General features: G+C 52.9%; 10 protein-coding genes across 10 annotated transcripts; 5 read left to right on the top strand and 5 right to left on the bottom strand.

The window, feature by feature from the left end:
- Nucleotides 1–1,811: 1,811 nt before the first annotated feature.
- Nucleotides 1,812–2,721, bottom strand: MAA_07355 (mRNA splicing protein Yju2; the record flags this gene model as incomplete). Its single annotated transcript, XM_007825353.1, has 2 exons — nucleotides 1,812–2,642; nucleotides 2,698–2,721. The coding sequence occupies 2 exons, from the start codon at nucleotides 2,719–2,721 to the stop codon at nucleotides 1,812–1,814; spliced, it is 855 nt and encodes a 284-aa protein (XP_007823544.1).
- A 480-nt stretch (nucleotides 2,722–3,201) lies between these two features.
- Nucleotides 3,202–4,182, top strand: MAA_07354 (zinc finger domain-containing protein; the record flags this gene model as incomplete). The annotated part of the gene is made up of 1 exon (XM_007825352.1): nucleotides 3,202–4,182. The coding sequence occupies one exon, from the start codon at nucleotides 3,202–3,204 to the stop codon at nucleotides 4,180–4,182; it is 981 nt and encodes a 326-aa protein (XP_007823543.1).
- A 165-nt stretch (nucleotides 4,183–4,347) lies between these two features.
- On the bottom strand, nucleotides 4,348–4,825 carry MAA_07353 (transcription-elongation factor; the record flags this gene model as incomplete). The annotated part of the gene is made up of 3 exons (XM_007825351.1): nucleotides 4,348–4,381; nucleotides 4,441–4,694; nucleotides 4,748–4,825. 3 exons carry the CDS (start codon nucleotides 4,823–4,825, stop codon nucleotides 4,348–4,350), a joined length of 366 nt encoding a protein of 121 aa, XP_007823542.1.
- A 903-nt stretch (nucleotides 4,826–5,728) lies between these two features.
- MAA_07352 (serine/threonine-protein phosphatase 5) lies at nucleotides 5,729–7,563 on the bottom strand (the record flags this gene model as incomplete). Its single annotated transcript, XM_007825350.1, has 7 exons — nucleotides 5,729–5,767; nucleotides 5,830–5,954; nucleotides 6,015–6,376; nucleotides 6,437–6,680; nucleotides 6,731–7,166; nucleotides 7,229–7,309; nucleotides 7,423–7,563. The coding sequence occupies 7 exons, from the start codon at nucleotides 7,561–7,563 to the stop codon at nucleotides 5,729–5,731; spliced, it is 1,428 nt and encodes a 475-aa protein (XP_007823541.1).
- Nucleotides 7,564–8,758: 1,195 nt separating this feature from the next.
- MAA_07351 (nuclear protein Es2) lies at nucleotides 8,759–10,111 on the top strand (the record flags this gene model as incomplete). Its single annotated transcript, XM_007825349.1, has 1 exon — nucleotides 8,759–10,111. One exon carries the CDS (start codon nucleotides 8,759–8,761, stop codon nucleotides 10,109–10,111), a length of 1,353 nt encoding a protein of 450 aa, XP_007823540.1.
- Nucleotides 10,112–10,609: 498 nt separating this feature from the next.
- On the top strand, nucleotides 10,610–12,691 carry MAA_07350 (abc-1; the record flags this gene model as incomplete). Its single annotated transcript, XM_007825348.1, has 1 exon — nucleotides 10,610–12,691. The coding sequence occupies one exon, from the start codon at nucleotides 10,610–10,612 to the stop codon at nucleotides 12,689–12,691; it is 2,082 nt and encodes a 693-aa protein (XP_007823539.1).
- Nucleotides 12,692–13,005: 314 nt separating this feature from the next.
- On the bottom strand, nucleotides 13,006–13,999 carry MAA_07349 (uncharacterized protein; the record flags this gene model as incomplete). The annotated part of the gene is made up of 2 exons (XM_007825347.1): nucleotides 13,006–13,731; nucleotides 13,790–13,999. 2 exons carry the CDS (start codon nucleotides 13,997–13,999, stop codon nucleotides 13,006–13,008), a joined length of 936 nt encoding a protein of 311 aa, XP_007823538.1.
- An 861-nt stretch (nucleotides 14,000–14,860) lies between these two features.
- MAA_07348 (NLI interacting factor) lies at nucleotides 14,861–15,820 on the top strand (the record flags this gene model as incomplete). The annotated part of the gene is made up of 1 exon (XM_007825346.1): nucleotides 14,861–15,820. The coding sequence occupies one exon, from the start codon at nucleotides 14,861–14,863 to the stop codon at nucleotides 15,818–15,820; it is 960 nt and encodes a 319-aa protein (XP_007823537.1).
- A 515-nt stretch (nucleotides 15,821–16,335) lies between these two features.
- Nucleotides 16,336–17,990, bottom strand: MAA_07347 (Glutathione S-transferase; the record flags this gene model as incomplete). The annotated part of the gene is made up of 4 exons (XM_007825345.1): nucleotides 16,336–17,311; nucleotides 17,372–17,420; nucleotides 17,688–17,874; nucleotides 17,961–17,990. The coding sequence occupies 4 exons, from the start codon at nucleotides 17,988–17,990 to the stop codon at nucleotides 16,336–16,338; spliced, it is 1,242 nt and encodes a 413-aa protein (XP_007823536.1).
- Nucleotides 17,991–18,309: 319 nt separating this feature from the next.
- MAA_07346 (uncharacterized protein) lies at nucleotides 18,310–19,309 on the top strand (the record flags this gene model as incomplete). Its single annotated transcript, XM_007825344.1, has 2 exons — nucleotides 18,310–19,141; nucleotides 19,209–19,309. 2 exons carry the CDS (start codon nucleotides 18,310–18,312, stop codon nucleotides 19,307–19,309), a joined length of 933 nt encoding a protein of 310 aa, XP_007823535.1.
- Between the last annotated feature and the right edge of the window lie 2,004 nt (nucleotides 19,310–21,313).

Below are 21,313 nucleotides of genomic sequence, written 5' to 3'. Positions count from 1 at the left end.
CCACATACCAGCATCCAATGGAAAGCCAATGGCCGAGGTGAGAAAAGGGATACACCACTTTAATCTAGGCCAGAATTCTGAAAGGTCGGCTTTGCTCTGGTGGCGAGGACCCTGAGCTCAGAGCTGTGGGTATCTGCCTGGATTCTGTGCCACCCATAACCTCGCAAAATGGGCTAGCATGTTGTTTAATCCTTCCCACGCAGTCGGAGGATGCCAGAATCCGTTCGACCTGTTACGCCATAGATGCCCCAGGCCCCAGTGTTGCCGTCGATCACAGGGTCTGGAAGTGTCCAGCGCGACGTCGCTGATGCAACGCGAAGTCAAAAATGGCAAGGATGTGGCCCTCACAGGCAATAGAGGCCTTGGCTGGTGGTACGGAGTAACCCACGAAGTACCTGGTTGGGTGTTGAGGGCAAGCAAGCAGTTAAGTGAGCGTGCGTGATGCATTGTTTAAATCGTCAAAGTGTGAGCATTGAAGTCGCGCTGTTGACATACGGCAGCAGCGTTTTGGGCCGCCGGCTGAAGGAAAAGAGACCAAGAGGCGAGCAGACAGCGCAAAGGTCGTGGTGCTCGTTTATCATTTCGCAATCTAGGTGAATCTCGCTAGAGGTGTGAATGGGGTCAACCGGTGTCTGAGATGATGGTTGATGTTGAAGTTGTTGCCTTTTGCCCATGCACGTAATAGTATCAGGGAAGGTTCGGTACCAATGCTCGCTCCTTCCTTGCAATCTGCCTGCAGCAATCCACCACGCCCCCTTTCCACACCCCCGGAGCCCCTGCATCTCAGCTTGCCGGCAGGGTCAAAAAAACTGGTGGTGTGTTTGCGGCCCCGCTCGTCTTCAATGTTCTCAATTGCCCCCGGTTAAAGCAAAGCACTCAAGCTCCAAACCAGCAGTTTGAACCGACACAGACCAGCGCCCCTCCTGATTTATAAAGACCCTGAAAATCCACCTATCCAACATCATTGTGTTTCTGCTGATTCTTTTCATCTACCACAGAACTGCATCTTGCATCAGATCTCGGCAAGGCTGCTCCAAATAGGGCCAGTTCACGGACCATAACTACAACTTCGTCATAGCCTCAGCTCCCAACGCAATCACCTACCCATCTACGCCGCTGTACTCCCCAATCAACACCACAATGCCTACCGTCCAAGGCTCATACACCATCTCCATCCCCAACTCTCCTCCGCCACCTCGCAACTTGTCAGCGTACTCCCGGTTCATACATGACCATACCAAGCGACAAATGGAGGCATCCGGTGCTTCTACATCCACCCGCTCAAGTACGAGTAGCGCTTCGTCGACAAGCACGAACTTGACAAACGGTGTATACCCGCATGATTATTAGCTGCACAGAGCCAACTCCAAAGACTCATTATGGAGAGATAGCGCTTGGCGACGCGGTCGGTAGTTCTTGACCGACCACTGCCGGTTACTTCTACACTTCTACAAGACAAACATAAATTTTGCAACAAGTGGCGTTTTGGGATCACAATCATGGAAATGACGGAGGCGTCTGGTCAGCTGGTGTATTGAGAAAGCGAAATTGGCAACATGGGACATTTGATTTGGGTTGTGTGATGATTGAGCGAATTTTACATCTCCCGGCAACAGGAAATACGGAGCATGCAGTGGTCAAATACGAATTAATACTTCACTCTCACTCGTACAAATCCCAGTGAATGTCAACTTGATTCCAACAGCGAATGCTTGCTGAAGAATATTCACGTAAAATGCTCCATGTCTGCCTTATGAAATGGCACTAATGTAATGCTCTCCAATTGTCTCCCTCACGTGATTCTACCAGTTTCAAACCAGTGTAGGCTTCTTCTTGATACCCAACAGCGCAGAATGGTCCTTCTTCTTCTTCACTGTCCTCTTAAATGAAGGCGGTGGAACCAGGGGGCCTGTTGGATGGTCACCATCGACACTCGGTTGTCGCTGTGATATTCTATCGCTGCTGGAAGAATCGTCCAATCCATCCACCCGCGTCTCCATCCGGGCCCGAGCATCTGCGAAAGCCTTCTTTGCTGCCTCCTCGTCCTCCTTCTCCTGCCTCGCCCGCTCCTCGTCCTCGGCCCGCACAATAGTATCGGCGTAATCTGTCCCCTCCTTTTCTGACCGGTGTATTCTTGCATTCCGTTGTCGAATCTCATCCAACATGTCTGCCGCAGCCATTTCTCTCCTGGCATCGGCATTCTTAGCCTCGAGATCCGCCATTGCATTCTTCTCCTCTTCCCCAGCAGCTTCAGCCTCTTCCATTTCCAATCGATCTAGTCTCTCGTCTACCGATTCGTCCTCCGCGACTTTGTTTCTCCAGGGCTCCATGTTGCGCACAGCGCCCCTCACCATTGCGTAGTCATTGTTTTTCGGATCTGTTCGGAATATGATTTCTGCACTGCACCTGGTGCATTTAATGTGAAACTGAAAGATCTGGATGTTCAGGTACTTGTGTTCTATGTTCGTCTCCTTCCGGGAGTTGAATTTTCGCCCCCTGTATATGAACTCTCCGCATGTCATGCACTTCATGCTGAATGGCGCCATGAGTCGCACCGTCTGGAAACGAGGTCCACTGCTTTCGGATTTTGGCACGCGGCGCCGAGCGATTTCGCGGGGATCGAAATCCGCGGGATAGTATTTCTGGATGGGGTCGTTAGCGAAGGCTTCGGGGAGGAAAATGGCTGTGAAGGCTTACCTGAAGAACTTTACGCTCCGACATTGTATCTTGAGAACGCGACCTGCGCTTCTCTCACTATTAAAGTTATTATGAGGCAGCTTCCAGGGCGTTGTCGAGGCGACAGACGAAGACGATGGCTGTGACTGAATAGGGCGATATTCGTGGTTGGCCGCGAAATCAAGTCGAAATACGGTTTGATGTTGCAGAGAGTTCTATGTAGTTATGTGGTCGCAAGGCCGAGTGACAGTAGCGTCCCGCTTAAGGCCTCTTGCAATAAGCGGGGTGGCAGATAAGATAAGCCCCACATCTTGCATGTGAGGCTGATGCTTCTTCCAGTGGCGGCATCTGCGACAAGTTTCATTCACCATAGACTCGGTAGCATCCTCTTGTGCATCGCAACGACAGAGTAGAGCTCGTCGCCGTCGATTATCTCGAAATCCCCTCTCTCAACACCTCATCGACATATACCGACATACCAACTCCTCCGTAATATTGCCTTAGAAGAAGCAACCCATCGCAACCATGCCAAAAGCTGAAGTGGGATCGACCAAGCATCTCTCCAACAAGCTGAAGAGCAAAGGGCTCCAGCGTCTACGATGGTACTGCCAAGTCTGCGAAAAACAATGCCGTGACGCGAACGGATTCAAAATGCACACGCAGTCGGAGAGCCATGTCCGGCAAATGCTGGTGGTCGGCGAGGATCCTAAAAAGTTCATCAACCAATACAGCGACGAGTTTATGAAGGATTTTCTGCAGCTATTAAAAACCGGCCACGGCGAGAAACAAGTACACATTAACCAGTTCTACCAAGAGTACATTGCGAACAAGGAGCATATCCACATGAATGCGACAAAGTGGCCGTCATTAACAGAGTTTGCTAAATACCTTGGAAAAGAGGGTATTTGTCGCGTGGAGGAAACAGACAAGGGCATCCACATTTCATGGATTGACAACTCCCCCGAAGCCTTGAAACGACAGGAAGCATTAAGGAGGAAAGAGGCGCAGGATCAGGGTGATGAGGAGTTGGAGCAGAGAATTATCAAGGAGCAGATTCGAAGGGCGCAGGCTAATGCAGCGAGTCGCGAGGGACAACGCGAAGATAACAAGGATCGTGAGTTGAAACGCCAAGAGGGTGGGAAGATTACTCTATCGTTTGGTACGAAGCCAACACAAGAAGAGTCGAGACCACCTGGCCAAGAATCACCTACAGAGCCGTCCCCGTCACTTGACACCAAGGGTGCAGAGAACAAAGTAGATTCCAAACCATCTGGTTTCGGCGGTTTATCCATGAAACTCGGCAGCAAACCACAAACCAAGAACGTATTCGCAGAAGCAAAGAAGAACGCATTAGCAGGCGGATCCAAGAGCGCCAAAATCGAACAACCAAAGAAAATGAGCGAAGCAGAGAGGATCATGCGTGAAGAGATGGATAAGAAGAGATCACGAGCTTCAGCAGGGTTCGGATTCAGCATGTCATCCGGGAAGAAGCAGCGCAGTAGCTGAGCGGCCGGCACAACATTCTAAAAGAGATTCTTTATGTATTATATAACGCTTTCCCCCGCATAGATACCGCGAACATCATGACTGTACACTTTTGTTTCCGTGTCTTTGATCCTCCTAACGCCAAGCGCCCAGTTGTAAACGGTATTAAATCTTGCCCCAAAACGCCTATGCATCGGCCTCCGTCTCGGTACCATCACGTCTACCACAACGTTAGCATATGCATTCACCGTGCACTTTCCCCTGGACTGGAACACGTACGGAATATACTGTATCCTATACTCCTCTTCCAGCGTGGAACGCATCTCATCCGGCAACTGCCCAGACACCTTAATGGCGTACACACCCGCCACGTAGCCATCCAACCGCTGCCATTTGGCAACCCATGATTTCGCCGGGTTCGCAAGCGTGATGAGCCCCTCAAAGACCTGTGAAGTGCAGCTCTCGATTTGGTCCTGCGAGCCGGCAAGATGCAGGAATTCCTCGCAGTTGGGGCATCCCTCGTCACGGAAGCGCTGCCAAACTGTTAGCTAGCATTCGGCGTGGTTCAAAGACAGGTCGAGCGCACCGAGTAGGTCATGACGATGGAGCAGACCATGCACGCGCGCAGGTAGCGCTGCTGGCCGGGTGTGACAAAGTTCGACATTCTGGGTTTATGATGCGTTGCGACGAATCTGGCGGATGGTGGAAATGTCAACCTTCAACGAGTCGAGGTTGATGCCGGGCTCGTATGCATGTATCCGATATGCAACTCTCGATGGCCCTGCAGCACGCATCTACAAATTGGCATGAGCACAAAGCTCATCGATTCATTGATCACCACCAAATGGTCGCCAGAGAAATAACCCAATGGCCAAAATAAAAAAAAATTAAACCACAAAATGTCGTCAACGCCGCCAACACAAAAGCCAGTCCAGCAACGGGACCAAAAGACCTCTCACGTATTACAAACAAGGACGTTGTCGTCGCCATTCTCCTACGCCCACATGGAACTTGCCACAGAGGGACCCCAAGAAATACAGCTTGATGACATCGTCGTTAAATCATATTGTACCGCAGCTCTAAAACAGTTTCTCGGGCTGACGGGGCAAGCTATCCCGATTGACATACTCAAGACGCAAAATGAAGCATGTTGGCTTCGACTGCCCAGAGAAGATCTCCAATCCTTCTGTGCTGCTATTACGGCGTACAGAGGTGTGACTGAGGGTGATACGAGATATATTTTGAGGACTAAACGGTGTTCGGGCTGGTTGGGACTTCTTACTGATGATGGGGGAGAGCAAAGCCTCGAATGGCTGGAGTGAACATGCACCGTGTGGGAGGAATAGGTGGGTGAAGAATTAAGTACACGAGATTTCGATATACATATACGGGTATCTATGTACTGGATACTCTGTTTTTGTTCACCCGACCCAGAAACCAAGAACGAAGAGATGCAAAATTCACCCAGTAATGCCGCCATCTCCTGACTCCAAGTCAAATGCCATCTTTTGACGCCACTGTCGAGACTTTTCGAAACCTGTTTTTTTACCTTTTTCATCTTGTGATTCTACATCAGAGATGACATGAGAGAACTCTGGGCATACGCCTGGAAAGAAAGTCAGATGGACGATGCGAAACATGAAAGAAGAGTGCAGGTGGCAAGCTTACCATGGGCTTGATATCCGGATGGGGCACAGCATCAAACTGCTCATACCGGAGCTTATAGTCGGACTTGATGTTGATGTAAGCTCCACGATTCTCTGTTGAGTCGCAGTACTTCGGCGCAGAGAAGACTAGCATTTTTACGTCAGCACAATATAAGACATAGACATAGTTCCCAGTGCGAAACATACCGGTGATACATCTTCCATCATGCTGGACTTCGTAACCATCCATTCGCACTTCATGGCTTCGAATGACAGCCTCCAGGCCGTTGTTCTCGCAGAATCTCTTAGTGATATCGGGCCCAAACTGCATGCCCACGCCTCGCTTGCTGGGTCCTCGGCCAGGTTCGTCTTGTGGATCAGTCCACAGCATCTCCATCATGAGGCCAGCCTGTCCAGGTTGCCTTTGGTTGTGTCTGTTCAGCTTGCGGATATCATCCAAGGTGACTTTGTCGTCGGAAAATAGGCCACCGTGGAGCACGAGATACTTCTCCCCAACGAGTGTAGCGAGGGGCAGGGCAGAAAAGCTCTCCGAGAAAAGCTTGAAAACTCTAGTAGAAACTTAGCATTGCGGTGACAAAACTATGTCATATAGGCTCAGAGGAACGTACCTTTCATTGTACTTGGCCTTGCATTCTCCCTCGAAACCGTAAACGCGGTTCATGTCATCCGTCTCGTGGTTGCCACGATTGAGGAAGAAGCCATTGGGCCGCAACCACTTGAACGCATACAGAAGCAAGGCAATCTCGGTGGACCATGATCCTCGGTCGACAAAGTCACCGTTGAACAGGTACCAATGTTTGTCGTTGGGAGTTCCATTCCGGCGGAAGAGTTCCATGAGATCAAAGTATTGGCCTGGCACCAGTTAGTCAACGCTTCACCTCTTGAATCTAGAGAATACCAACCGTGAGTATCACCACAGACCGTCAGCTCAACATCATCAGGGATTTCCATCTCAACCATAGTGGCTTCGTCGTAGACGATGTTCTTGACCGCGATAATGATTTGGTAAACATATTTCCGGTGGATCTTCTTGCCATTCTTGAAGCGCTCCATCATATCGTCAATGAACTCCTGTGTCATTTCGTTTTCTAAACGCACACCATCGTACTCGGGCTCAACGACCATGGAATCGAGGTCCAGGCCTTCGGCAGCTGAGGGCTCATCGCCAACCTCGATGGCAGCGAAAAAGGCGAGTTGGCGCACAATCTTCTTGCACTCCTCGAGCTTGAGTCTTGCATCTTTGTTATTAGGGTCTAGTCTAACACATTCCTTGAAATCATCAATCGCTTCTTTGGGTCGCAGAATAGCGGTTCGGGCGAGGCCACGTCGGTAGTACGCCTATGCAGGAGTCAGGCTGGAGTGTCCAAGGACAGGAATGACATGACGAGGGAACCACGAACCTTGATGAGCTTGGGATTTAGCTCCAGGGCCTTGCCGGCGTCTGCAATTGCATATCCGTACGCTTCGGTCTTGATGTAAGCCTGTATGTGGCCCAAGTAAGGGCGCCAAGGTCAGTCACAAGACCACGGTAGATATCGCATCGGCGAGGGGCGAGGGGGCGGGAGCAAAGAACAGGATGTGGCTTTGTACGCACTTGAGCTCGGTTAGTGAAGAAGGTTGGTTCTTTGTCGTTCAGTCCGATTGCCTTGGAGTAGAAGTCGACAGCGGCGGGATAGTCGCCAGAGGCAAAGGACTTGTTGCCCTTGTTCTTGAGATCAACGGCTTCCTGAGACATTGCGATGCGGCGGCCGAAGGCGGAGGGCGGGGGAAGAGGGCAGAAGCCGAGAGAATAGAGCTGGTGTAATATACACTGAGCCACCCAGGATACGGTGAATGCAGGTGTGTTAAAACAAAAAATACAACTAGGACGCTTCTATAAGTCTATCGTCACCAAGGAAAGGCATATGCTAAGAGCGCAAGCAAATAGGCGCGGCGCTTACAAGAGAGAAGCAAAAAAAAAAAAGCCAGCCGGATGCAAGTCAAAGTTAACAATAGAGGGAGACGGCGTGGGATGGGGCCGATGTAGTACGGGCAGTGGGGGCGGTAGAGGAGGTACATGTGGAGTACTTGGGTGCCCAGGTGTCTTGCCATCCTGGCCGAGGACATGGGGCTTTGTAAGTACCGAAGTGCTTCAATGCTCCTAAACAAGGTATGGACAAGCGACGGGTTAGAGAACGTGGGAAGTTAACCCTACAGGGGCTGGCCTTGGAGCATCTCGCACGGCTGGGGCAACATTGAATGGACAAATTGAATTGATCAAGTGTGACGCTCGGAGAGGAACGAGTTGGACACGGAGCGCGGGATGAGCCTGCGATGCCTGAAAGCGGACTGTTGTATCTAGGGCATGCATGCTTGACGCAAAGGGTCTCATAGCCAGGTATCAAGTAACCAAACCTAACCCAGCTAGATACCTGGGAGGTACCTGGGTGTAGGCAGGTTGGTGCTCAAGTACCACCAAAATGTTTCAATACTCCGCAGCATTGCCGCGGGCATCAGACTGCATGCTCATTAAAGTTGGGTGTCTGGTAGAATTCCCAGCCTCCTGCAGCTCTCTTGAAGTGAGACGGCGCACTGGGAGTACCGAGGTAGCCAGCCAGCTCTAGAGAGCATAGGGACCACTTAAACTACCTACTTAAGTAGGTACTTGAGTAGTTCGATCGATTGATACGGAGTAAAGTTTGCAAGTCTTGCAGGGCGCAGGCAAAGGCAAACCACAAACCCCCGTTTGACGCATAATGGTGGAGCCAGGTTGTCTGCTCGTCGTCTTTGAAGCTGCACATGTGACCTTCCATTTCACCTTCCGCCAAATTACTCTCTATATCCCAGCAATATCAGGCACCGCGACTCGAAGTCCTTCTACTTTGTCCGAATTATAATCATGCGCCCCAGTTTATAATTTCACTCCATCGGTTATTTTTGTCACGTCCAAAATGGACACCCAGTCAGACCAGGCCTCCCAGGCTCTTGTCAGGAAGCGAACAGATACCGAGTTGATGTCTGCACCACCGCCTGTCAAAAAGATCAAGAGACCCAAGAAGGTCCTCGATGAAGATTCATACACCGATGCTCTCTCACAGATTATTGCGAGGGATTTCTTTCCCGGTCTGCTGGAAACTGAAATCCAACAAGAGTATCTCGATGCTCTCGAATCCAAGGATACTGCCTGGATATCGAGCGCAAGCCGGAGATTGCAGCACGTAATGACACCGGGACGGCACAAGGCACCATCAGCATCAACATCAGCAACCAAGCCATTCAACGATGGCGGTCGTACCCCAACCACCTTTGTAGGAGAAACGCCTGCCTCCATGGCATCCACGGTGGCGCATCAAGGCCCCAAGCTCGACACCAACATGAGTCTTTCCAAATTCCAAGCAACATACACAAGTGAAGACAATGAAAGCTTCTACAAATTGGTCGACAAGCAGAACCAGAAAAAGGCCGACAAATATGCCTGGTTATGGCGAGGAAACAAACTCCCTTCCAAAATGATGATTAAGCAGAAGGAGGTTACAGACAGGCTGGCGGAAACTCATAGCCTGGTGGACGATGGCTTTAAACGCGACAGACTCGCCATCATGGACCGTGAGGACCGACCAGCTAGACCAGATGCTTGGAATGCGGCACCCCAAAATGGGCTCATGTTTGAGCCGAAAGGCCTCGAAGACGGCGTAGTAAGCATGGCTCAGCAAGCCGACGATGCGTCTCGAATGCCCCCTAGGGCTATCGTTTACGCAAACACACGAGCGCCTCAACCCCATGTGCCTGAGCGACCGCCATCCCCCACCATGTCGTCTGTGAGGGATGCCATTGCAGGAAAGCCTCGTCCAGGCGACCAAGATTCAAGTGTTGTTGGTGGCGGCGAGACTCCAAAGGTTAATGGCTACTCTTTCGTCGACGACGAGGATGACAATGAGCCAGACACTTCTGCGGCACAGAATACCATCAATTTGGGTCCCGGCGACTCTCATAACCCATTCAAACTTCAAGAGCAAAGGAAGAGGGAGCTTCTCCATGAACGCATGGTAGATCGAATATCAAAATCTAACAAGGAATCGTCTCGGCATGGCTTCACTGGTAAAGATGCGACGCCGACAGTTCCCAAATTTCCCAGCAGCCCGAGAGTTTCGGGAGACCTGACTCCTGCCGCTCAAAGATTATGGAGCAAGATGGCCACTCCACGCAACAAGACTCCGGGAAGTTCTTTTGGGGCGCCTACTCCTCTAAGACCAAGAGGATCACTGTTAAGAACCGCAACTCGACCCGGCACCAAAAAGGACTAGGCAATCGCCGGACTACGAAGCCTCACCTTAACACTCATGATATGAGTATAATGATCTTTTTTTGAGGCCCAATATTTTATACTAGCATCAGCATTTTACGGCATTTACATCGGAAACGGAAAGACTCAGGGTGTTTCAACAAGGGCCAATTAGAAATGGGTTTGTAAATACACAGGATTGGGGATCCAATTAAGGATATTTAGTTTCATGGGGCAATATGGCGTTGGAATATTTCAGACTTGAACATCAATTATTAAAGCTAAAGTGGGCTTTGCAATTCTACGGCCGTTTTTGTTTGACAGCGTAGGATGTGGTGGACATGTCAATGGTAATCGTACCCGCTTACCTGCATAGCCATGAGATCATGACCCAAAAAAGTCCCTAACCCACTTCCAAGCACCAGCTGTCTTTCACAATCAGGCTCGATCAAAACAGCCATATCGCCAGCCACAGCCCAATTGTCAATGCGCCCTCAGCGACCCGGGGTTTCAAGCGGTCATGAGGTTCGTCGACTTGGCCATTGATGTTGCAGCATTGCTCAGCGCCTCGCGATCCGTAGCTGCCAAACATGTCGCCTTGAGATCACGACAGCTTGATGCATACGCCGAGACATCAATTATTACTGCGAAATGGCGAGATGCGAAGCCTACTGCGTCGGCTACGCAAAGCGAACCCGAGGACAACAGCAAATCGGAAGGAAAACGCGACGCTACGAGTCAACAAACCGATCCTTTAAGCCAAAGCCCGCCTCGAGCCGGAAACGAAGGCCACCAACCACGGGCCGATGAGTCGAGGGAAACTGGTACTGCTGCCTCCGGATATGCAGAGGCCGTCAAGCAGAGACAGGAGGCTCTGAGGGCAGCCGCAGAACGAAAGGACCTTCCAGAAGGCGTCGATATCAACATCTTTCACACTACTCGAGGCTCAAGCGTTCTGAGCTCAGTTCGGAAGAAAAACGCTGCTTCAAGAAGATCACAACCAGGCGGTCCAGCAAAGGAACACCCGTTGCGGCACTGGCCCAGCCCGCCGCCTGTACTACCAGAGGTTGAGGACCCAGTATCTACAGAAACAAGGCCGGGAGAAAAGACTACCTCACACTCCAGTGCTGCAGTTGCTGAACCACAATCAACTTCGGACATATCACCGGAGCCTGTCCATGAACCAAGCCAACCCGAGACAAAGAAGCTGGACAACGAGACAATAGAACTAGCCAAGGACCTGGCCGGTGTGGAGGCCCCAAGCACGCCAGCTTATGCTCTCCGGGAGTCGAAAGTTCCGGCGACGCGATTCAGTCGACTCTGGAACTATGGCGGTCTAGCAGCCGGCATGCTCGGGGGGGCCATGACTGAGAGTGTAAGCAGAGCCTTTGGAGGGGGTGGCCAAGGGTCTGTCCTCTTGAGCGGGAAGAATATGGAAAGAATGGTGGCCAAGCTGTCGCGAATGCGGGGAGCTGCTCTGAAGCTTGGACAAATGATGAGTTTCCAAGACTCGAAAATGCTCCCCACCCCCATCCAGGAAGTTCTGCAGCGTGTGCAAGACAGAGCGGACTACATGCCCGCCTGGCAGCGTGACAAGGTCCTGGTGAGCAATCTGGGCGAGAACTGGCGAGACCTGTTTAGTGACTTTGAAGAGACGCCCATCGCCGCCGCATCCATCGGCCAGGTTCACAAAGCAACTCTGGGGTCGAGCGGCGAAAAAGTAGCCGTCAAGATTCAGTTCCCTGGCGTCGCAGACTCCATCAACTCGGACCTAGACAATCTGGGCATACTCCTAAACGCCACAAAGCTACTCCCCAAGGGCCTCTATCTCAACAAAACCATTGACAACGCCCGCCTCGAGCTCGGCTGGGAATGCGACTACGAGCGCGAGGCCCAGTGCGCCCTCCGTTACAGAGAGCTGCTCAGGGGCGAAGAGGACGTCTTCGTAGCACCAAACGTCCACCTGGAAGCCTGCGGCAAGCAAGTCCTCACCATGGACTTCATGGACGGCGTGGGCGTCACCCGCGTCAAGTCCTTCACCCAAGAGCAGCGCGACTGGATCGGCACGCAGATTATGCGCCTGTGCCTCCGCGAAATCACAGAGTTCAAGTTCATGCAGACGGATCCCAACTGGACAAACTTCCTATACAACGCCCAGCGCAACAAGCTCGTGCTCCTGGATTTCGGCGCCTCCCGCGAGTACCCCGAGGCCTTTGTCAGAGAATACGTGCAGCTCCTCGACGCCGCGTCCCGCTTGGATCGCGGCGCCATCAAGGAGCTGTCCGAGAGCCTGGGCTACCTGACCGGCCACGAGAGCAGGGCCATGCTCGAAGCGCACACGCAGTCTATACTGACGCTCGCCGAGCCGTTTATGCAGTCTGCCCCCGACGTGTACGATTTCAAGGACCAGACGATTACGGAGAGAGTCAAGGCCCTCATTCCCGTGATGCTGAGGGAGCGGCTGGCCCCCCCGCCGGAGGAGACGTACAGTCTGCACCGCAAACTAAGCGGCGCGTTTTTGCTGTGCGCCAGGCTGGGGAGCAGGGTCCCCTGTAAGAAGATGTTTGCGGACAGCGTAAAGAGATCAGGATACGTCAGCTAGAACAGGACAGGGAGGACGGACGCTTGCATCACCGCATGTATAATAGACTAGATGGGGAAAAGTTAGACGGGCATTTTGGTGTACGATATAGACGGGCTTGAGACGGACTCGCAGCGTTCAACTACGAGTCGACCAATTACACGCCAAGTATATTATCCAGCACACGTAGAGAAACATTTCCGCATTCGTGAATACAATACCAATGCTCAAATTCAGCGCAAAATGCACATTACAAGATTCAAAACACTCGGCATGTGATGATGGCCAAAGTCAACTAACTGACAACGGGGTATTCGCACCTCCGAAATCAAATTTCACCTCTCCCTCCGCTGCAGCCCATCCAGCTCCTTCTTCTCCCTGCCACTGACCTTCTTGCGCCTCCGCTCAATGGCCCTGTCCACCTGGCCCTTTGTCATCCTGTCGTACCTGCCGAGCAGCAGCTGCTTCTTCTGCTCGCTCTTCTTGAGGTAGAAGGGCGTCTTGCCCTGCGCCACCAGCTCCTTCTCCTTCCTCCTGTGCTCGGCCAGCAGCCTGTCCTCGTCGTCCTTGCTGGCGCGGGACTTCTTCTTGGACTCCATGGACATGAGCTGGCGCTTGAGCTCGTCGCGGGCACGCTCGTCCTTGGTGGCTTTGATTTGCGCCCGCAGGTCGGCCATTTCGCTGTCGCGGTAGTCGTCGAGGAAGGCGTAGGCGCTGCGGGCCTTGGCCTCGTCGAGCTTGCCGATCCTGTTGACGGACGGGTCGAAGCGCGGGTCGCGCGCTTTGCGGCGGTTGTCGGGGATGATTTCGCGCATGCGGGAGACGGGCCGCTTGGAGGTTTGCTCGACGGGCGCGTGTTTGGAGGAGCGTTTGGGCGGCGCCGCCTTGGAGGGTTTGGAGGGTTCCTTTTGGAGGGAGCGGCGGGTTTCTTGGGGCGGTTGGTGGTCGGAGGGTTTGGGGGTTTTGGATTTTCGGGCTGCGGGGGGGAGGGAGGCTTGGGCGCGGGCGAGGGCGCCGAAGGAGATGGATGTTAGGTCGGTTTTTGGTGTGTCGTCAGAGGACTGGTTAAGGCATCAGTATCGGATGATGGGTGATGGAAGGCGTGGGTTGCAAATATACCTCTGGTTCACTCTCTGCAGATTCATCCTGTTCGTCTTCGTCGTCGTCGTCATCGTCATTGCTCTCGGGGCTGCCAATTCCTTCCTCGGCTGGTCCATGGTCATCCGAGAGGTCGTCTTCCGACTCGGGCTCTGGTTCCCATTTGTCTTCGCGTCTTGGCCGTACCCGGCGCTCAAGGCCGAGCGACGGTACCTTTCTTTTGGAGGACATGGTATTGTGAAATTACACCATGTGTCGGTCGATTAGCTGGTAGGCAACAACTTGCTGTGCAACAGTGCGCTGAGAACTGAGGATGGAAACGGCGATTGTAGATTTTTTTGAAGCGGGATGTCGCTTATCGATAAGAAACTTGGTGGTGCGGAATATTCCCCCTACCCTGTAGTTTCAACCGTCCAAGGCGATTTCTCTGGATTCCGACATAACAGTCGCTCTGGTAATTTGCAAGTTCAATGCAATCTTTCTCGTTAGCGGCACTGGTGCCACGTACATCAGTGCAATTATGGTGAGTACCCGAAGCATTACGGCTCTTATAGTCGTGTTTACGCTGAGGATACTCAGCAAGACTCGGGACATGGCTCAGAGGGCCACACAGATAATTGACCATTGCCAGAGACAAGAAATGGGCATAGAACTATAGCATAAAATTTACTAACACGGGAACCTTTTTTCTCAAAGACCCCCGAGGTCTCACTGGACGATACTGAAATGCCCCAAAACACCCAACAGTTCCAATGTTCGATAAGCCTGTCATCTTGCATTCACTCGGACCTCAGAAAGGTCCATGTCCAAGCAGGCCCACCTCGCCTCCCCGCCAGGCGCCAGGTCCCGCCCCCACCAGCTGGGCAGGTGCCGCAGGGACCCCTTTCTCAAGCCGGGCCGCATCGAAAAACGTCGAGTGGAAACCACCAAGCGACTTCAATCCCAACCTGATCGCAAACGTTAGCCGCAACATCCAGCCCGTAGACACCGCCCGAACCGTCAGCCGCCCATCCCCTCCTCCCGGACAACGTCTCTCGCAACGCCCAAATACCAATGGCTGCAGGCCTGCCAGGCCGCAGCCTCTCAGCCGCCATGACCAAGCCATCCCTCAAGCAAACAACATTAAACGCTCTCGCCAACTCCTTCACGCCAGCGAGCGCCCTCGCACTCGGCAAGAAGAAGGCCACCGCCACCGAAGCCAGCACCAAGAAGGGAATCAAGCGCAAGACCGGCAGAAAGGGCCTTCGAAACATCCAATCACCCAAAGCGTCAGTCCCCAGCAAAACGCAAAACACACCACCGAACCCAGCGATACTGACACCCAAAACCACCAGCCCATCAGAAGACGACGCCAAACCCCCCAAACCGCGACAGCCTCCCTCCCTCTCGTCGGGCGGCATCCCCTCCCCCTCCACGCACTACCTGACGCAGTCCCTCGCGCCGCCCACGCTGCTCCCCCAGCCGCGCCGCATCCTCGTCATCCTCGACCTCAACGGCACCCTCCTCCACCGGCCCTCGCCCCGGCGCCCGTCGCACTTCGTCGAGCGCCCCCACGCCCGGAGCTTCCTCAAGTACTGCCTCGACACGTTCCACCTGGCGATATGGTCGTCCGCGCGGCCCCAAAACGTAAACAACATGGTCGCCCAACTCCTCACGCCCGACGAGTGCGCGCGCTGCGTCGTCGTCTGGGCCCGCGACCGCCTCGGCCTCTCGGGCGACGACTACGACGCCCGCGTCCAGGTGTACAAGAGGCTCTCCAGCCTCTGGGACGACCCGCGCGTCAGGGCCTCCCACCCGGACGCCGCCGCCGGCTCGTGCTGGGACCAGTCCAACACCGTGCTGGTCGACGACTCGTGCGAGAAGGGTAGGAGCGAGCCCTACAACATCCTGCCCGTGCCCGAGTTCTCCGGCCTGCAGGCCGAGTCGCCCCATGTCTTGCCCCAGGTGCACGATTACCTGAATGCGCTGTGCTTCCAGGCCGATGTTAGTCGGTACATGCGCGAAAATCCATTCCGTTTGGACTCTGGGTACACCTTACCAGAGGCTTCTTGATCAGTATTTTTTTTTTGTTCTTGTTTGCGCATTGACCATTGGGTCTGATGGAATTTTTGTCCAAGTTTCCGGCTCCCCAAGACCATGCTGGTGTGCGACCAAGGACTGTGACGAGGCCGGTGTGAAGCTGAAGAGGTTGATGGATGAGAGCTTGGTACAGATGCTTGGTAAGCCCGAGTCTGTGACGCCATGGAATTTAAGCATAAGTGGCCAACAATAGACATTGTCATTCTTGCGATACCCAATCTTATATAGACTAAACGACGAATACATCACGATAAACGTTTCGGCAGGCATTCTTAGGCTTGTCAATCCACTTGATATTTCTTCGTTTCAATACTGACAAGAGCCTTTGTATTTGATCTGACTTGACAATATTGGAAAGCGTCATGGCAGTCATGTCACAACATACATCACTACATGCCTTCACATTTTTCCCCCTTATCCTCCCATTCATCCCATTTCAATCATGTGCCATCATCATCATTTCATTCCGGCTAGCCCCGTCCTAACACTTATTTGAAGACCTTGTCGCCGGCGTGCTCATACTCCTTACCGTTGACGGTGATAGGCTTGCCGCAGTCCCAGTGCAGCTCAACAAAGGCACGGTCCTCAGCATTCTTGGGGTCAAGCTTCTTGAAGGTGTACTGCTCGTAGTCCGGAGCGACGTCGAAAACGGGCAAGAACTCCTGGCCACGGATGATAAAAGCACCCTGGATAACGGAGTCGAAGTCCTTTCCGAAGACGGAGGCGACTCCGAAAACGTACTTGCGGGAAGCTTCAATTCGCTCAGTGAAGCCACCGATGAGGTTCTTGGACATGAAAGTCATCTTGAGCTCATCGTTGTAGTTGTAGTCAGCACGCCAGATGGAGTACTCCTCGAAAGGAACAGTCTCCCAAACCCACTTCATGGTCTCGGGGAGGGTGCCAGCCGTCCTGGAGTTGGAGTAGTTGCGCTTCAACTCGTCGAGAGGGAAGGTGGCGCGGGGCAAAAGGTCAATAGGGTGCTTGGGCTTGGGAGCAGGGGCGGGCTCATCCTCCTCAGCTTGAGCAGCGGGCTTAGCAGCAGGCTTGGGGGCGGCCTTGGGAGCCTCAGGCTTCTTGGGAGCGACATTGGTCAAGGCAGGCTTCTCAAGGAGAGGCAGCTGCTTGGCAACGGCAGTGATGATGGGCTGGTTGACAACAGTCTCGTACCAACGAGTGGTGTTGGGGTGCTCCTGGCGCCACTGCTTGTCGAAGAAGTACTGGAAGCCACGGTTGAGGAGAGGGGCGCAGAACAGGTCCGCGAGAGTGATGCGCTCGCCAACCAGGAAGGTGTTGTTGAGCAAGTACTTCTCAATGACATCGACGGCCTTCTCAACGACCTTGGAGGCGTCATCAACATTCTTCTTGTTGTAGGGGGCCTTGCCAACGAGCGGTCGGAACCAGTCGCCGAGAGGCTGGACGATCTCAGAGTTGACGAAAGACATCCACTTCAGGATGGAAGCATAACTAGCACAAAGTCAGCACTTGGAAAGCCAGAGAACCAACGGCTTAGGAGGAAACACGTACTCCTGCTTGGTCTTGCCAAGAAGGGTGGTCTTCTCATTCTGAGAGGTCACTATCGCAGACAATGTTAGTGTCTGGTCCAACCAAAAGAGGGTCAACGGCTCAGTTGATCGAGGAATTATGAAGAAGGCAATTTAGGCAGAGATCAGAAGTTAGGCTTTATCCACACAAGAAAGAAACTTTCAGACAGGGATAACTGTATAAAAAATAAAAGGCTAAGTCATCACATGCACTGAACTCCAACAGACAAATATCGGTTGCTGCTGGAGGAAAATGGCAGAGTTTGACAAACAGTCGTACGAGAGCAGAGAGCACCTACCGTAAATGGCGACAGCAATCGCCTCGGAGAGGGCAAAGCCATCCTCGCCAACGAAGGCAGGGATCTTGCCAAGCCCATTGGCATTCTGGTGCTCGGCAGTGGGCTTGCCAAACTCGACCTCGGAGATCTTGAGGTCGAGGTTGTTGGCCTTCGCGACCGCCTTGATGGCGACGGAGCGGGGGTTGTCCTACAATCAGACAGAATAGTTAGGAGACAAGCTTCGTGATTTGATAAGCGAAGAAGGAGCTGCAAGGTCAGACTCGTTTGACATACAGAGTGGGTGAAGAGGGTGCCGAAAGCCATCTTTTCAATGTTTCTCCGTTACGAAAGATGTGATGCAGAGGAAGAAGATCCAAAACCAAGAGAGGAGTCGAGGAAATTTTTATTAAAACGGGGAGCTTGTCGAACTGCCCCTCGCAGCGTGGCTGGTGAGTGGCTGGTGCCACTGGTCTTCTGTCCAATTGAATCTTATCTTCACGTGACAATCAACGCAGCCTTTCTGGTGTGCCAAGTTTTCGATTTCTGACCCAGCGCCAGGACAGGAGCTTTTGAGCTTCGATCGAGAGGGGGAAAAGCGACGACAAGCGACAGCAATCGAGAATTGTGGCGGTAAGTGGTCATCATGGCCACTTTTACGAACGGTATGCGGCATTTCAGATGTCCAAGACAGCTTACGAGCCCGCAATGGCACCACCACCAGACCTGGAGGTTACCAGCGCCCCTATGCATCCGAGCAATCAACACGGCGGCCAGAAACGACGATGCCACTGCCACGAGCCTAGTTGAATCCGTCCAGATTCCTTATCAGGGCGTTACGCACGCCCGAACCGTTCCCGCGACCCCGTCGTATTTCTCAAGAGAACCTCAGTTCAACGACTTGTACATTCGGATATCGAACCTCCTGACCCGATACCATCACCTGCCTACCGTGTCGCCCGGCGAAGCTCCCCAGGTTCCATGGACGAAGCTGGAGGAGATGCGCGCCCAAATGGGCGAGCCCATCAAGGCAATGCACTATCAAAAGGTTATTCGCGTGGCCAAGCGACTCAATCTGATCGAACCCAGTCTACGGCCGGCCGAGGTCAAGATTGCTCTTCAGGAGTTTGCGCGTGACATCAACCCTTTTCTCAACATGCCCAACCCAATCACCATTGACAGGTTCGGCCGTGCCGTCGGAGTGGGCAAGCGAAAGGCCTCTACAGCACGCGCCTTTGTCGTCGAGGGAACGGGGGAGGTCCTGGTCAATGGGAAGCCGCTGAGCGAGGCTTTTGGCCGCGTCCACGACCGCGAGAGTGCCGTCTGGGCTCTCACAGCAACGGAGAGGCTGGACAAGTACAACGTCTGGGTTCTCGTGGAAGGGGGCGGCACTACTGGACAAGCTGAAGCGATAACACTTGCTGTGGCCAAGGCTTTGGTTGCTCATGAGCCAGCGTTGAAGACGGCTCTGCGAAAAGGTATGGACGCATTGCTCAGTTCCTCTAGCCACCTTCACTATGGTTATGTAGCCTGCATACTAATCAGACTTCACAGCTGGGTGCATCACCAGGGACCCAAGAACTGTTGAGAGGAAGAAGCACGGTCACGTAAAGGCTCGCAAGATGCCGGCATGGGTCAAGCGGTAGTCGAATATTTTTTTTTTAATTCCCGACTCCCTGGTAGCCGCCAAGTCTTGCCCATCACGCATCATGACCTTGCGGCTTCTCCCAAGAGCTCGTCCATGTATATTAGTGCTTCGAATGAGAAGACGTCATCTCTTCGGGCAAAAAGCCCCGAGTGTGTATTATGGATATTCTTAGCCTCCGTCATAGTACCTGCATATGAAGAAATACCCTGATTTCGATCTCCACAGTGGCTAGCCCCGGCCTAGAGATGCGCGGCATTTAAAAGTCCGCGGTGCTCAGTGCCACTCGGACTTCGCTGATGGTACCCTCGCGCTGAATGCCGAGAAAGAGCCATCGTGATTGGTGTATGTATGATTGGATAGCTAACAATAGCGAGCACATGGAATTATTCCGAAGAGCCATTTCGTGTGGGGATGTTACACGACCAAACAACAGCAGTTTTGGTCGTGGAGGTTATTGGCCCGGTTAATAGTCTTTTTGTCTGCTAGCTTCAACATTGGTTGCCGGTTGGGATTGATTCCTATGGCGACAAGGACGATCACCTTGTGTCAGATATAGCGTCAACCGCTGATAGAGGGCCACTTGCCCTGAGAAACCTAGACGAAAAGACCCAGCCCAGTTACCCACGGCTTCGGTGGTGGGATTGCTACCCAAGGTAGTGATTTGTGGCCAAGGCAAGCTAGCTCTGTTGGTTGAATTGAATGCCATGCCTGTACGGGTTGCAACACGGTTGAGCTTGTGATAAAAGAGCCCCGTGCCCAGGTATAAATACAAATGTCCGCAGTGCCTCGAAAGCCCTTGGCATCGTGTACCAATTTCTAATTGGCATCTGAAGGCGGCAAATATGAAATATCCGCCACGCTCTTCTCGCCGTGTACTCTACGCAGCGGCCGACAACAGACCGGCGTCTGTTTCTGTAAAAGGCAATTTTCCTCGACCTAGCACGCTCTGTCCCGTGTTTTTCTTTTAGACTCACATGCAACATGGCGTCGATAGTAACATCCCGTAAAGACAACTAGTTTAGTGCCGTTTCGTCCAGTGACATCGAGGGAAAGGCTATACAACTTCGCAAGCTGACCAGTCAAGGGCTTTGGGCGTCGGGAAGAAACTCGACGATCCTGCCTACCCCAGGTCCTGCTCAACCAGGGTTCATCTTGTTTTTCTTTTGTGTTTAAACCCCAAACAAAGCACCCAGGCGCGCTCAAAGCATGACGTGCATGTGGCGGCCGGCAACAACAACAACAACAACAGGACCAAGACGCCGTTTGTCTGCAACTAGTAGTAGCCAAAAAGAGCTTGCGGGGAGGCTCAAATCGGGATTTCAACGAGATACGGGAATGGCCGTGCCTCTGGGATAGTAGCAGCCATGCGCGTCCCCATGTGAATGTTGATGGCAGGCGCGGCTACTTCTTGCATCCTCAAGTCTTTCATTATTACTTTGCATTCTGCCACCGCCTGGCCTCACTTCCGCGCTGGCAGAGGAAGAGAAAGGATAAAAGAGCCAAGCCCCGTGCGTCATAAGGTTGAAATGGACTACACCCACTACACGCGTAGAGTGAACAGTACCCGACACCGGCGGCGCAAACGCAGACAATACGTAATGCTGGGAGCGCAGGTTTTCTCCCAATACCGTCTTTTCTTCCCGTCTTTACGGGCGTGCTCTTTGTTCGATGACGCCCCTTCCCGACTCCCTCGGCGCATAACGGCGGCGAGATGCATGGCTTGCGAACCTTATGCAGGTCTGATGCGGAGGCGGCGGGAAGGTTTAGTCGGTCATGGTGGCCTGCGAGTCGATGGCGTTCCGATGAAATCGGGGACCCCGACCCTGCCAGAAAAAGAATCGGACGCCATCGAATGTCCTCGTGTATCGGGGGACATGGGGAGGGCGTTGGTTGTGATGACAGCTGAAACTTGCGAATTCGCTATAATAGTGTTGTGTTACCGGTACCAGACTGGTAGCAGGGCTACTAATGAGTGAGTGCAGACATGGAGGGGGAAAAAAGG

The sequence above is a fragment of the Metarhizium robertsii genome, assembly GCF_000187425.2.
Source record: "Metarhizium robertsii ARSEF 23 chromosome Unknown MAA_Scf_5, whole genome shotgun sequence".
Classification (NCBI taxonomy): Eukaryota; Fungi; Ascomycota; class Sordariomycetes; order Hypocreales; family Clavicipitaceae; genus Metarhizium; species Metarhizium robertsii.
Note: the sequence above shows the minus strand (reverse complement) of the source record. Positions and strands in the feature narration are given on the sequence as shown.